Source organism: Engystomops pustulosus, chromosome 3, assembly GCF_040894005.1.
Source record: "Engystomops pustulosus chromosome 3, aEngPut4.maternal, whole genome shotgun sequence".
In the NCBI taxonomy this organism is placed as follows: Eukaryota; Metazoa; Chordata; class Amphibia; order Anura; family Leptodactylidae; genus Engystomops; species Engystomops pustulosus.
This window is the reverse complement of record NC_092413.1, coordinates 145,285,049-145,300,753: the sequence shown is the minus strand read 5'-3', so window position 1 is coordinate 145,300,753 and position 15,705 is coordinate 145,285,049. Positions and strand designations below refer to the sequence as shown.

The 15,705-nt window shown below is 40.2% G+C and overlaps 1 protein-coding gene across 5 annotated transcripts in view; it reads right to left on the bottom strand.

Annotated features, from left to right (window-relative positions):
- Window positions 1-9,420, bottom strand: part of ARMC9 (armadillo repeat containing 9) — a 98,164-nt gene extending 88,744 nt beyond the window's left edge. For 2 of the 5 annotated variants that reach the window (XM_072142451.1, XM_072142450.1), the window contains exons 1-3: window positions 9,060-9,418; window positions 4,012-4,106; window positions 2,285-2,410 (exon numbers count right to left, since the gene is read on the bottom strand). In XM_072142451.1, coding sequence (XP_071998552.1) covers window positions 2,285-2,410; window positions 4,012-4,062 — 177 coding nt within the window. In that variant the 5' untranslated portion in view covers window positions 4,063-4,106; window positions 9,060-9,418. Of the gene's footprint in view, window positions 1-2,284; window positions 2,411-4,011; window positions 4,107-6,620; window positions 6,780-9,059 lie in introns of all 5 variants that reach the window. The other 3 variants (XM_072142449.1, XM_072142448.1, XM_072142452.1) reach the window with 3 other exon arrangements.
- Between the last annotated feature and the right edge of the window lie 6,285 nt (window positions 9,421-15,705).

Below are 15,705 nucleotides of genomic sequence, written 5' to 3'. Positions count from 1 at the left end.
CTTGGACTTTTTTTGGCATAACTACAGAACTATGTTTAGTTGTGATGGTTCGGCACTCAGTCACCTGCGCCTCGTGCTCGTGGACAAATGGTGCTTATAAATATTTATATATATTTATAACTACAGAACTGCAAAGTTGACTAGACTGTGTTAGGTTTATCAGCATTTTATGAATTACCGTAAGTATCTGTCTAGTTGTCTAGTATTTGCACATTTTTTGGTGCAATTTTGGCCATGCCCTTTTATTGCATACAAATATTCTTCTGTGAATGCACCCAGCAAAAAAACGCAAACGATTCTTCAGGTGTTCTAATGTAAGGTAGTGTCTTTTACCCACTTTGACCTTAATAATCCCAAATCTTTCATTTCTACTGTTGCATTCAAAGATCCAAAAACCTTCTCTATTTCGACATTGACTCAACTTGCACAACTTGCTTTTCTAAAGAAAACAATGGCATTTGGTGCAAATATTATACTGCATAATCTTCATACAGATCAGGTATAAACAAAAAAAAAAAAAAAACAGAACTTCCAACACTGCCTTCCGATGTTTTGTTTTCACATTGCTTTCAATGTGGTATCAAAAACAGAGAATGTGGATCCCAAAAGACTTACTTTTTTAAATCAGATATTTTTATTGAACATTTTTTAACCAACCCAACAAATACAACATGGAGGGAAGTACGTACATCTAATATTATACAGTACTACAAAAAGAAGTTGTGGTCATAGAAGTATTTAAAAAATAATTGCAATTGTAGCTTTATTCCTATACAGTGTTCACATTCTAATTTAACATGTAGGCTTATTGACAGTAACATACTGCCTCCTTCCCTTCCCAACCCCCCCCCCCCCTTGAGAGCCAGCTCCTTTAAAACCAATTGGCTCAATCTAAACTTTATGAAAATAAAACAAAGCCAAGCCTATCGTTACCTATTTTGTCAGTGATAGTTGGTATTCTAGACTTGCCCTTAGTCTTATAAGCCGATGGCAGACCAGCTGTGTCTAACCACTTGCCCCAGATCTCTTCAAATTTCGGGACACCGTTCCTCTTCATATACGTACTGTACTCCAATCGTATTATCGCATTTAAGCGGTCTATAAACCCAAAAGACTTTTATATTTGGCAGACTATGAAGCCCCTTGCACACAACAGTATTGAGGGGACATGATCTGGCTGCACAAATTGAATCTGGCCTGGATGAGCACATGGTTATGTGCATTAAACCTTATTGTGATAATGCTTATTTAAAGTCCCTGTAGTATAAAGACAATAGTATAATGATATAAAGGCAGTCCCCGGGTTACGTACAAGATAGGGTCTGGAGGTTTGTTCTTAAGTTGAATTTGTATGTAAGTCGAAACTGTATATTTTATAATTGTAGATCCAGACAAAAAAAAATTTGGCCCAAGTGACAATTGGAGTTTAAACATTTTTTGCTGTAATGGGTCCAAGGATTATAAATAAAGCTTCATTACAAACACCTTACAGCTGATTATTGCAATCTGGGACTATAGTAAAGCATTCAGAAAGCCTCACCTGAGGTCAGAGGGGTCTGTCTGTAACTATGGGTTGTCTGTAAGTCGTGTGTCCTTAAGTAGGGGACCGCCTGTATAGGTGAACACCAAGGGATCATATGGAAACCAGCCTGGCAATCCGCTTTTATATTTAAAAATGTGGAAGTCAATTCTCCTGAAGCAGCCGACAATGGCTGAGAACAGCTCTTTGTGATTAAGTCTGTGCTATAATTTATTTTTTAAAAAAAAGGTTCCAAGATGGAGTCCACTCCATGTCCATCATGACATCCATAAACCCCATCACATTCTAATGACAAACAATTTTAAGCTTCCTACACTGGACATTTACAAATTTCCTTTTCTACCAAATCTAAATCAACCTAAAAATTTCAAAAAGCGCAAAAGTATCTTGTGATTATTGCTGTTTTACTGCCGGGCACAATCTTAGCCCTACTACTGTTATTTTCAGGTCCCTGCAGACACCGGATTTAACTGTGTCATGCAAATAAAATTACAAAAAAGTTTCTCAAATCTGTAATGTTCTCCTCTATTTGCACCTCTTCAGTGCTTCAAACTTTTTCAATACCTTGTTGTGCTTTGTATAGGAGCACGGTACTATTTTTGGTTATTAGTTAGAGATAATGTTGTGCTCCTTGCCAGCGATTATTCTTAGCTTATTTTATGTGCATGGTTGTGAATGACAAGGATCACTGTTAGTAACTGTTATTCAATAATAACTTGGTGTAGTACTGCAATAAATACCAACCTGTATAAGTAAAGTCCTTGAATCCCTTGTAACAGATCCATCTCCTCTGGGAATTGGTTTTCCTTTAACCTTACACTCCTTTGTGAAGCTTTTCAGGGTCTCATGGAACTCTCCAAAATTAAGAAACTAAGAGACAACAAATAAAACATAAAGGTAAGACAAACAGGCAGTAATATAAAACCCGAGACGATCCTTATCCATGGGAAATCTGATCACTTTCTGTTTGACAATTTAAGTAGTTTCTCTGAAAAGTTGCTATCCTATTTCCCTTCACGGAGGTGGCATCTCATCTAATTGCTTTGGGAAATGGGTACAATTAGTGTAACATAAGCATATATGTATATGAGGAGAGCCACGTAGGCCGTTATGCAATCTGTAAAACGGAAGCCAGAGCACAAAGTGATTGTTTGATGAGGGGCCCAGCGCAGGTCATGGGAAGACTAACATTGGTTCTGCATGTTGGATGAAAAAACATTTATGTTGTAGAAGTTCATATTCACGCTCTTCAATCAGTGTGTATATATTGCCTCCAGGCAAAGAAAGAGTTTTAAGCAATGGATTCCTTTTAGTGAAGAATTAACATACAATAAACTAATCAAGTGTGATGAACTCCTATCCAAAGCGTTCACTTCAATTCAAAAGTATTTTTAGCCCTTGAATTTTTTCCAATTTTTTTTTTTTTAAATGTTAGGTCTCACAAGCTTCAATGTATTGTATTGATATTTTATGTGAAGGCTAAAAAATTATTAAGTATTTTTGGAGTGTAAAAAAAAAATTGTGCGTTTCAAAAGTTTTGCATAATAAATTAATAAAGAAAATCTGCTGTATCTACCGTAATTGCGTCAGAAGTCACTAAGTAATTAATAGAGTAATTTATTCTCAGTACGACTACAGCTATTTTGTGATGGCCCCAGAGGTTTGTTAGAGAACAAACAGCATCACGAACACGAAGGAATACACCAGACTACTTCTGACTGCAGCAATATGGCTTCCATATCTTCCAATGGAAGACGGACTAATGTCCTCCCTCCCCTTAACATTGGCCTCTGCACAGGTCAAAGAGCATGCCAAAACCACTCAATTTCAGTTCTTGTGGGCCATGGAACTACTGTAAAGCACATGAGTGCGCAGAAGAGCAATGGCCACCATAATCCAAAACTGAAATAATGGGTAAAAGTAGTAAAAAAAAACAACACAGTTCCATTAAATGTAAAATTCACAACAACATATCTTTATTTAAAGGGAACCGGTCTCATATCTCCATAGAGAAAAGTGTGCACAGTGCCAAAGAGTTTTATCGTAAAACTGGCTTTTTCCAGTTAGATCAAAGTTCACCTTTCTGCCTGCAGAGCAGTGTCCTGTGTCCAATGGGAGTGGCCAGTTAGGAGTGGGGCAGACATGTATGATGTCCCGATGGGGGAAGCCATGGGAAAGGGGGAATATGGGGGACATGGGAGTTCTTTTTAAATTTAAAATCGCTGCATGAAGGAGCGGTTTCCCAAGGGTGAGGGGGAAACCCCTTCTCACTGGCCACTCCCAAGGGACTAGGGACAGCTCTGCATACAGAAAGGTAAACTTTGATCTAACTTATCTTTTTTTCAGAAAAAGCCAGTTTTACTATAAAAACTCCTTGCACACTATTCTCTATGGGGACATGGGGAGCCAGAAAAAGGACTCCTGATGACAGGATCCCTTTAAAAAAAAATAACAGAAGATAGTTTACTTACCTCTTTGACTAATCCAAGTAAATCTGCTTCATATGCCAAAATATCACCCATTTTAAGACAAACCGATTTCTATTTACATAGCAAATAAAAAAAATCTAGAAAAAAAAGGAAACATAAAATTATTATGCAGCAAATAAAGTCCCCACACACATTTTATTGTGCCCAAGTGGACCCATTACTGGATGGCAGCCATCTGGGTATGGACATTTGCATAGTGACGTTAACTTCAGAAATTCTTGTCTCCAGACCAAAAGGTGTAATTTCACTTTCGGTAGATTTATTGAATTAGAACGCCTTGTACTCAGCAGTGCTCTGTTCTTTGTTCTGTCTAGCTGGCTGGTAATAGAGACTCAGAACTATATAATTTCATTACACATCAAGGTAACTTTATTATGCCTTGTCTCCCACTTCCCATATAATTATATAGCTTCTGGCTATACAACGAGACCAAGAAACAACACACTAATATCTACATATTAATATCAAAATTCATATTTACAGACAAAAGCCAGAATAGAAAAGCAAACACGCACCATTATCTTTTAGCATAACAGATAAAAAAAAAAAAGATTCACATTCCAACATAATGGGGCACATTTACTTAGAAAGTCAGAAACTGCACTAAAAGTGCTATTTCTATGTATAATGCTTGGTGCGGCAATTCCCTAAGATCGTGCCCCATAAATCATGAATCTGTCGCTTCCCTGCACTGGCCTGACAGAGTTCACCATCTGTTTTGTGGTGCACCCTTAACATACGACGTGCGACACAATTTGCAAGTAAATACGGCGCCGGAACAACCGATGGCACGCCCCGTACTTTGCGTCACAGGGAGACCAGTGCAGCTGCGCCACAATAGGGTTACGTGCGAAACAATAGCGGCGCAAACACTTTATAAATAAATGTGCAAGCCGTTTTAGAATAGAAGATTGTGCACAGTCAAACAAAATGATGGCGCAAAGCCCTTAGTAAATGTACCCTTATGTCTCAAAGCAACATCTTTTCGATCAGATCAATCCACTTGCAGGATGAATTTGCTTCCCCAACAGGACACTGCCCTATGTGGTGCACTACCATTGGAGTACCAGGAAAAAACTCACTAATTTAGGATACTTTAGGATGCATTGCCGCAGCGGTCATTGCTCAACTCCAGGGAAGCTCAGCATGTTCTCCGATTGCTACACAAATTTCTGGAGCTTGAAACAGATTTTAGTCCCAGGGACAGTAAATGGTCTTGGTGCCAGAACTGTATCTGCACAGCTCCACAATATTAAATGTGCATCCCCTTTCAGAGAGCAAGTCAGTAACCAAGCCAGTGCAGACACCAACACTTTATGTAAATGATCCCCATTGTGTTATTACAAATTTGGTATGCTGATTACTGGTTTGCTAATTATTTGTATGTTAAAACTTTTGTATCTATATTCTATTTACATTTGTTTTGTTATTCCTTTCCCCTATATTGTTAAGCTGTGCACAACAATCTTCATTTCAAAACAGAAATAGCAATTGTGCAATACTGAGATCTCGTGCAAGATCTCAGAATTTCAGGAGAATGAAATGGACATTAGAGGACAGGGATGGCATGCAATATGCTTGGAGTGGGCAAAGTAAATAGTGGTCAGTGGGGGATTCCTGACTGCATGGTCGAGCAGCCCCACCTCCTTGACTGCATCTTTCAAAAAAGGACCCTCAGAGGATTTGCATAATACATAAAAGGTTCTGTTTGTGGGCTTAGTGGGGCTAGTGTGCAGACAGGTTCCCTTTAATGCACACAAGAAGAGCAGTGATATGTCCTTTTTAAGTCACTGAGGAGAATTTATCTCCTCCTTGTCTGGTTTCTTGTACTACTTTTTGAGACTTTCTTATCTCAACTGAGACAAGAAAGTCTCAAAAAGTACTACAAGAAACCAGACACTGGCATTTTTTTTTTATTTTGTTTGCCTCTTTGGGAGTATTTGTGCATTTCCTTTGCGCCTACGCCAGGGTCTTAAGGAGTTTGCCAGTAAGTATGCCTGTTGCAGTGTTCTTAATGTATCTTGGCAAAAGACAGATGTTTTCTTGATGTTTTGATTTGAGCCTTCTTCCTATTTTTGAGCAAATTAGAGACCTTTTAGGCACAAATCAAAGTACAACTGATCCATACTTATTTCCACACATTTTAAAATAAGCCGAAAATGTCCTCAAATTTTTTTTTTGAAAATGCACAAACTCACACCACCAAAAAACACATTGGGGCAGATTTATCAAGCTGTCTGAAAGTCAGAATATTCCTAGCTGCCCGTGTCAACCAATTACAGCTCCGTTTCATTTTACCAGTGCTCACAAATATTTTAAAGGGGAGCTGTGATTGGTTGCCATGAGCAACTAGGAATACTCTGACTTTTAGACAGCTTGATAAATCTGCCCCAGAGTTATGTCTCACAGACTGAGATACATAAGAACACACAAGAGAGATACAATGATACATGTGCCCCACTGTGTTTCTTGGTGTTATACACTTCTATTCCCACAAATGGCTAAAAGTAATTCTGGCCAGACAGCTCAAGCTTCATGAGGAATTCATCTAAAAATGACTTCTAGTACAAAAATTATGGAGTAAATCCTACCGAACTCCACTGGTTACTTGACATGACGGGTTCATGAATTACATATTATTTTGTCTAGATCTTCCATAAAAAGGAGCAAGGTACACTTGAAAACCATTCAACATCCTCGGTAGAATTTGTGGTCGGTAGTCAGGAGAGGTTTCCAACCCACAGTCTCTGCTGTAGCAAAAAGCAATCACTGTTCAACCAAATGCCTGACAAGGGCCGTGCTCATGAGATGCTACTACAGCGTGCGCCCTCAGGTTACTACATTAAAGGGCTTTTACCTGTGTGAACTTTATTGGCAAAAGAATATAACATAAAAATAAAACGTCTAGTCAACTATAATTTTCTAAAATAAACTTCACTATTTTCAATCCCCAATTTTACCATCCGGTAATTCCTGGTCTTATATAACGCTAATGCCCAGTGCCCCTGAGTAGTACCTTCAAGCTCAGCATTCACATCTCAAACAGAAATTGTTATCTGCTTACACATTTCATTACTACATAGCAGTTAATGCAGCAGCCATCATGCAATATCCCCTTTCCAGCTACTTTTATTGCTGACGGATAGATGTTTTATTTCTTCTCATTTAAATGAGGTGTGCAGGGGTACAGCATCCCCATATAAACCTGGAGGATATGGGAACATAGCCATTGAGTTGCCGAATGGTCTTGATATACGTGTATTGTAGTTTTATACAGTGGCCAGTGGACTGAGGTTATCTCTATTGACTCCCTCATGCACAATGTGCAGGTATATGTTTGGTATTGGAAAAGTGGAAAATTCCAGGGGTTATGGAGGGGGTGTTCTCTCCTATTCCTGTTATCTCTATAAAAGAAACCTACCATGAGGAATATACTATCAGAAGTAGATCTGATGGTAGATTCCTCCTGCCCGTCTCTGCCCTAATCTGTTATTAAATAATTCTAGCAGCATACCTAACTTGTTAAAAAACTTTATTTTAGTAATATGCAAATTAATGGCAGAGGCTACTGGGGCGTGTACTGGCCTTAGCTTCCAGTGCCTGGCCAGGTTAGTACGCGCCCCAGTAGCCTCTGTTGTTAGTTTACATATTACTAAAATAAATTAGGTTAGGTTCCAGGATTAGATCACAGATTAGGACCGAGGCAGGCAGGAAAAATCAGATCTACTTCTGACAGTAGAATCCTTATGGTAGGTTTCCTTTAAAAACAGGAAGAGCAGATGAAATACCGCTACCTTTTCCTTATCTGGCACAAACATCAACTAAAAAGGAAGAGATGGGAAGATTCACAATACATGTCACCAAAATAGTTGGGTTCTGCAAATTTCTATCAAATATTCATAAAATGTGCTTACATTGCATTTATGACACATTTCAAGTGCCTTGGGAGTTACTCATCCCTGATAGCAAAGTCATTTAGACCAAAACACTTTTGCCAAGGCAAAATGTGTTACTACTTACCAAATGCAAGTGTCTAGGTCCAAATGCATTTTGGGAGGAGCAACTCCTGATGTCCTAGAAATGTTTTTTAAAATCAATTTGCACACATCAGGTGAACCCAGCCTCAAAAACCATTTATCTTATGATGGTTGTCTTGGTCGGGTACATTTAGATTTCCTTAAAGGGAGCCCTTCTGGCTTTCTGGCTCTCCCATATCCCTAAAGAGAATAGTGTACACATTGCCAGAGTTTTTATAGTAAAACTGGCTTGAAAAAATAAATAAATAAAATAAGTTAGATGAAAGTTTACCTTTCTGTATGTAGAACTGTGTCCCTAGTCTCATGGGAGTGGCCAGTGAGTAGTGGGGCAGACATGTATGATGCGAGGGGGGGGCACTCTTCCCTGGCCACTCCCATGGGACTAGAGACACAGTTTTGCATACAGAAAGGTTAACATTGATCACATTTTTTTTTTTTTTTTTTTTGGGGGGGGGGGGGGGGGGGAGACATTTATACTATAAAAAAAAACTGTTTGCCAATGTACACACTAACACACTATTCTCTATAGGGAAGTGGGAGAGCCAGAAAAATGGCTTCTGGTGACAGGTTCCCTTTAAAGGGCATCTACAAACAAGGATAAAGTACTGTATGCAAATGAGCCAGAGGAGCTCCAGGCTGCATAGGTGTTAATGGTACCTGGAGCCCCACAGGCTCATTTGCATAGTCTTTCATTCTGGTGGTAGATGTTCTTTAGTGTGAGGGATGTAACAATCTACATCACAGTGTGAAAATGTTCCTATCAATTCATTTTTAATGAACCAAATGAAAACGTGTGGACCAGCAGCTTCATTTCCATATGAAAAGCTTTGAGTTCTTCCTATGTGTTCATGTAGATCACACTTTAGCGTGTATGTATTCAGAGTAATATTAGACAAGAAGAAACCCTACACGGTACAGTGATGGAATAAATAGCAATACCATCACACACCCCAGAAGAGCAGTTATGTTACAACCGCGGTAACAGGCGCTTACCTCTATCCGAAGGTAACGCAATGGTCGGGATTAGGGTGTAATTCACAGCAACCACACCGGGCCCACAAGACGGTTACAGGGTAACCAAGGTAACACTTCACTTCCGGAAACTTTATTGCAAGCCAATCGAAAAGATTGTAAAAAATAAGGCATCTCCAACTGGCCAATCAGGAGTCCTGTAAGAAGCACTAGCGCCCTGCTGTGCTGCGTGTAGGAGGCGTGGTATTCGCCCCTGTCTAGCACATAGACGACGTCCTACACTACAAGGAGGGAAGCATAGAACGACGGAGAATAACTCAGAATCAAAGGAACAATAAACTTTTTATAAATAGAAAAGCCTCCGCAAACAAGCAGTCGTTATGGTGACTATGAGTATTTTCACGTGATCGCGGACGGCGGCCATTCAGGGTCAAACTTGGTCATTTGCGCAGACTCATTCATTGAGATTGGCATTCAGTAGTTGTGCAGGACGTCTGTGACGTCACCACAGGTAGATACACAGATACCTCGCTGCTGGAGTTGCAGTGTGAGGAGGGCTAATAACAGACATGTTCTCTAAGTGTCCAGTGCCACCCCTGTACCCTCTGCAAGCTTGTGATAAGGGTAAGGGAGGCAATTTTTTTGCCCATAACCCTCGCCCCTAGTCTCATACATAACTATCCCAACCTCTGGATGTGCTAAGCTGGTATAGACAAGGAGGAGGTTTAGAAGTGCCTGAGAGCAGAACTGTTCCAACTAAACAGCTGTGGAGAAATGAAAGCTGAGCTCTGATTGGTTGTCATTAGTACCTAGAACAGTTTTGCTCTCATATAGTTCTGATAAATCTCCCTCACAGTCCAACAGATTAAAACTATTATTGCAGCCAAATGTGCTCCTACAATGTATTGAGTGTCCTGAATACATGTGCACCCCTTTTTCAGGTTTCCATTTTGCAAACTTGTGTATCCTTTGCTTTGCACATCAGAAATATTTGATACTTTATGTTGCTTTTCACATAATATATCAATAAAATACATTTATAGCCCCTATCACACGTTACGACCGATATCAGTCCCCTTAGACGGCTATGGTGCCTGGATGTGGCGCGTTGACTACCCACCATACTGTCCACAGGAACGGCGTGTATGTCCGGGCACTATGCCTCACAATGCACTATGCCTCGCAATGTAGAGTGTTACTCTCACCCCTTCTTTCCCCAGCACGTGGCTGTGTATCCCCCCCCCCCCCCCAGGCTATGTCCTTGGCCAGCATACGTTCATATGAAAAGGGGGCCCTTGTTTGTGGCATTTAAAAATGAGGAAACGTTCAAGGGGCATAAATACTTTTGCAACTCGCTACCAATGCATTGTAACTACTTTTACAGTGTAAGTGCTGCTGTCTGGCAGTTGAATCCCATCCAGTAAACTCGGCCCATGAATTCGAGGAACACGTGGGCCCACTTCTACTGGCTAAACACGACCGTGTGCAGCTCAGGTGCTTCTCAGTAATTTACAATATTAGCAAAAAGTTATTTTTTTTTAATAGTTGAACTAAAAAATTGAAACTTGTATATTTATATAGTGTCATTACAAACAGAGTGAACTTTTTCAGGGTTTTTTTCTGTTAATGTTCTTCATTATGGGTTACAACCAAGGAAAACCAGAAAGTTTTTGGGCACATTTACTAAGAACAGTGCAAACTGCACTATGTGTGAAGTGTACAGTGTACACCAGATTCAGGATTTCTGGCACATGTTCTTCATGAATCTGGTGCCCCTGCACTGCTCCAACAGAGTGCACCACTTTTTTTTTTTGGTGCACTTTTAACATAAAGCATGCAAAACATTTCTGTCTGACTTTGCATAATAAATCTAGCAAAAGGTTCGACTGAACACTGTAACACCTGTTTCAGTGCAGAAATTTGTGTCAAATGATCCCCTGAGGAAGCCCGCTTGACGGGCGATACGCGTGGGGCATCTGTGACCCCCCGGCCTTTCCAGCCCGGCACTCTCTTTGTGGTAATGTGACCCTTATTTATCTTATTTACCTATACTCATACTCTCCATTAAGCACCTTATATGTATACTTTAAATTTGTGCATTATTTTTAGTCACACTCTTGATGTATCTTATATTGGGGCTGGATTCTGGGGGATCTAATGTTCTTCCCTAGTATTGGGAATTTTAATTGCTTTTACTTCTATGTCAGATTTAATTAAATAAAATGTATCTCTTTTGCATAACATCTGCTTTTCTATTTGTGATTTTTGATCCATTGTTTCCGATGTTTGACACTATTTCTTATGACCCATTTTTTTGGTGAGGTCACAAATGATGCCTAGTGCAGCTGCACCCCAAATGTGGTGCAGAAACTTTTAAAATACCTGTGCAAGCAGTTTGCACCTAAACGAACATGCAAAGTCCGACAGAAAACTGGCGCACGGCCCTTAGTAAATGTGCCTCATTTCAGAAAATAAGAATATAAGACAAACTGTATAAAATTGTTTTGTTTTGTTTTCAACTTGCTTTTATTCATCTCCAAGGCACTGGAGAAGCATCATTTATAAAAGCTGAGCCCTTGGTGTAGGGAGTGAAGTTCATATGATGATTAAAACTAAAGAGAATCATGAGTCCAATTCTTCATGACTGCAGCGCAGACTTCATATATCCAGAGGAAAAGCAAAAACAAAATTCTGATACAAATTATGTCTTAAGGCTTCGCTTCTACAAAGAATGGTATTACCCACTAACAGACAAAACAAACAGATAAACATTGAAGACGAGGCAGGAGGGGGAGGTATAGGCAGGGCTGGCGCAGGCACTGGGTATACCTGGGCAAGTGTCGGGGCCCAGAGCAGCTGGGGGGGGAGAGGCATATAAGGCTGTACATAAGGAATTGTGAACTCCAAGATTCCTCAAGCTCCCTTGGATCTGCGGACACATATCCCTCAGCTCGGATCCACCTTGGCTGCAGCAAGTGTAGTAACACAAAGAAAATTCATGGATCCAGCTTTACAAAATGGGTAAAACCGCCTTTATTCCTCATTTACATGGCATCCATCGGCAAATAGACAGGTACACAGGATATTAACGTCAACACGCTTCCAGCACTAAACCGTGCTCTTACTCATTACTGGGATTGAGTAAGAGCACGGTTTAGTGTTGGAAACGCGTTGATATTAATATCCTGTGTACCTGTCTATTTGCCGTTGGATGCCATGTAAATGAGGAATAAAGGCGGTTTTACCCATTTTGTAAAGCTGGATCCATGAATTTTCTTCGTGTACATAAGGAATACATAAAAGGTGAGGGGCGCTTTATATAAAATAACCACAAAGGGACTGTTTGGTATGATAAACTAGGTAATATTTTAGGAGACTGTTTTAGTTTCTGAATTTTTATTGCTACCATGTGAGATCACTATAAAGGGTCCCACTGAGGCCCAGGGGTCTACTGAAGCCTGGAGCAGACCCTGGGTATTGGTAAGGCATAAAGTATTAAAGGAGAGAATGGGGGACTAGGGAGGATCCTACAGCATCTCCCACTAATAACAGAACAGGATGGTGAGGGCGCATGGCCACCATATTGAATTTCATCACTGCGGAGATCGGTTAGTATGACAGCTGGGAGTCTATACGAGACAAGGAGTATATCCAGCTGGCCATAGGCAGCTGCTTAGAGATCACGAGAAAAGTTGCCATAAACTGCAATGCTGCAGTATTTTGGTGCTTTTTTTGTCATTGCGTATTTGCATCCTTGTAAAACGCTTTCGTTTTGCATATTGGCTTTTTAAATAGGTTTTTGGATAAAGTGTCTTAACTTGGCGTTTTCTTCCTTGCGTTTTTTTGTCTGCATTTTTAAGCTGCGTTTTCATTGTGCTTTTCAGAAAACGCATGCGATTACTTGCACAAACAGCAAGAAGAACAAGATTACTGCGTTTTTACAAATTCCAAGAGACACGGCTGCCTGCAATTACTGCACATTAAGAATTGTGTTTTTAAAAACTCAAATGCAAGCAAACATTTGAAAAACACACACGTTTTCAATGCATTCCAAATTGCAACAGAAATGCAACAAAAACATCACGTGAGTCACCGGTCTTATAAATCAGTACAAAGCATAGCTATAAATGCTCTCCTGGAGGTAAGGTTTTGCTCTAGTCTCCACATAGAAATATCAATACAGCTGCTGAAACTAAGGGTGATGGCAGACATGCCGTCTTGGCTGCGTTTGCAAACGCAGACCAAGCCGCACACCCACCAGGGCAGGCCGTGGCCTGATCGCATCACGTTTCTATGGAAACGCCTGCGATCGGGAACGAGCCGCCAGTGTTTTGCATTAAATTAACGCAAAACACTGTATGCCATCACCCTAATATTCCTCAAGACATTACAACCTTAGGATCTCTCCCTCATCTTGGTGACCTTGCTGCAGAGGATTCGATTTTGTTGTTCAAGTGCAGGAAAATTAATAAACTTACTTCTTGATACTATGAATTCTATTTTGGTGTCTGGCTCTCTTATGCTCCCGGTAATTACAGCTAGTTAAGGTTATTGATTACTCGGTACTAATAATTAATTTTATCTCGTTTAACTGGCAGTAGGTGGACATCAACCCTTCATATGTGTTTCTTTTGGACTCTAGGAACTGGAAATTACCTATGTGGAATTTAATTGCATATAAAAAAAAACTAAAAACTATTTTGTAATGCATGAAGTCTATTTTAACTATACACTTAATGGGGGAGATTTATCAGTAGTCTTATGTAGCTTCTCGGCGTATAATTTTCAGAAATTTTTGCGCAGACACTGTAGGGGAGATGTATACCTGCTTCTAGTAGAAGCCGTGGATTAATTGCTGATTCCTGTGCAGTGCAAGAATTTGTGATTAAAATTGCGAATCGCGATACCTCCTCGTGTGGGTGTGGAGAGGTGTTGAGGGGCACGGCTGGTTTGCTGGTTTTTACACAAAAGTACGCCAGGTCCGACCTTGCCTAATGTATATAGACACAATACATTAAATTTTTAGTTACTGCTAAATGATTTGGGTAAAAAGTCTTTTTTTTTTCTTTTTACTGGGTTTTATAATTTTGTAGGCTTAAATGAATTCAGCTGTGCTCTATTGTGTCTTCCATACTCCCACAATTGTACTTGAGCATTTGATTTTTCTGCCAATGTAGGTGATAACCTATGATGCCATATCCTGTGAATGTCACTACAGTTGTTGGTCTCCTCTCCTGAACATACATCTTTCCAACAAATGTCTCAGCTATGCTCTGGAGACCAGCTGTCAGATAGTTTTCTTCTTTAAAGTATTCTCATGGAACAAAAATAACATAATGAAACATACTAAACTGCTTCATGTGATCCAGCACTGCATCTCTTGTTATGCTCTCGGTCTCTCTGTTGGGAGGCAAATGACTGCTACAGCCAATCAGCAGCTGAGAAGTGAATTTCCAAACACGCTGGTATGAGGATCAGATTAGTGAAACTGCCCTATTCTGTTTTAGGCTTATCAATTCTTTTTTTATATATAATTGTGTTTTTATTATTATTTTTCAAAAATATTTAACAAACAAGTTATCATGTACAAATATCACATAAAAATTTTCCAATAATAAAATAATTAAAAGACAAAAGAGAAGGGATCTATTTCCCCGTGGAGTATCAACAGTGTAAATATCCTGTTTGCGTATCATAATGCAAAATCCAGCAGTAACATATGCCTACTATATTAAAACAAATACCAAAGATGGCATCATATCAATGCTTAACCATTCTGAAGAGGTTGGGAAAAAGGGTACGGACAAAGACAAAGTCATTCATACTCACTACGACAACAATTACCACTTGGGAAGACACTAAAAGGATGGCCCTGTCACTCTCCTCCTCTTGCTCGTTCCTCAATCCAGTAGCGGTCCCATCGATCCCAGGTTTTGTCAAACTGTGGAATACGATTGTTCAGGGAAGCGGTCAGATATTCCATACTGCGAGTTTCTCTAACCCTAGAGAGAAGATCCATTCGGGAGGGGGGGGCTTGTCTCTTCCAAAACTGCGCTATCAGACATCTCGCAGCTGTGAGAATGTGTAGGCTCAGTTTTGTGGTCGCCTTGGCCATGGGGTGTGGAGAGACGTTCAGCAAGTGAAATAATGGGGAGAGTGGGATATCCACCTCTACGACCTCCCGAAGGAGAGTCTTTACTTCCTGACAAAAAGGCTGCAACAATGGGCACGTCCAGAAGATGTGTTGAAGAGTACCTCCAACTGAGCCACATCGCCAGCAAGTATCTGGTGTGTCTGGGAATAATCTGTGCAGCAAGGATGGGGTATGGTACCACTGCATCAACAGTTTGTACTGGTTCTCCTTATGTGTAGCACACAGGGAGGTCTTAGCCGCCCTATGCCAAATCAGTCGCCAAGTGTCCTGAGATATCGGCCCCCCCACTATGCTCTCCCACTTGGCCATATACGGGTGTGCAATGAGCTCGTCTGGGCTGGGATGGAGTAGTATCATGTAGATATCTGATATGAGTCCAGATGTTTGGGTCGCAGTTTTGCAAATGTGTTCAAACGTAGTGGGTGGCGAGACTGTCTCAGCACTGTCCAGGGATTGTAAAAAGTGTCTAATTCGAATGTAGTGAAAATTGGCCGCCTGTGGGAGATGGAATTT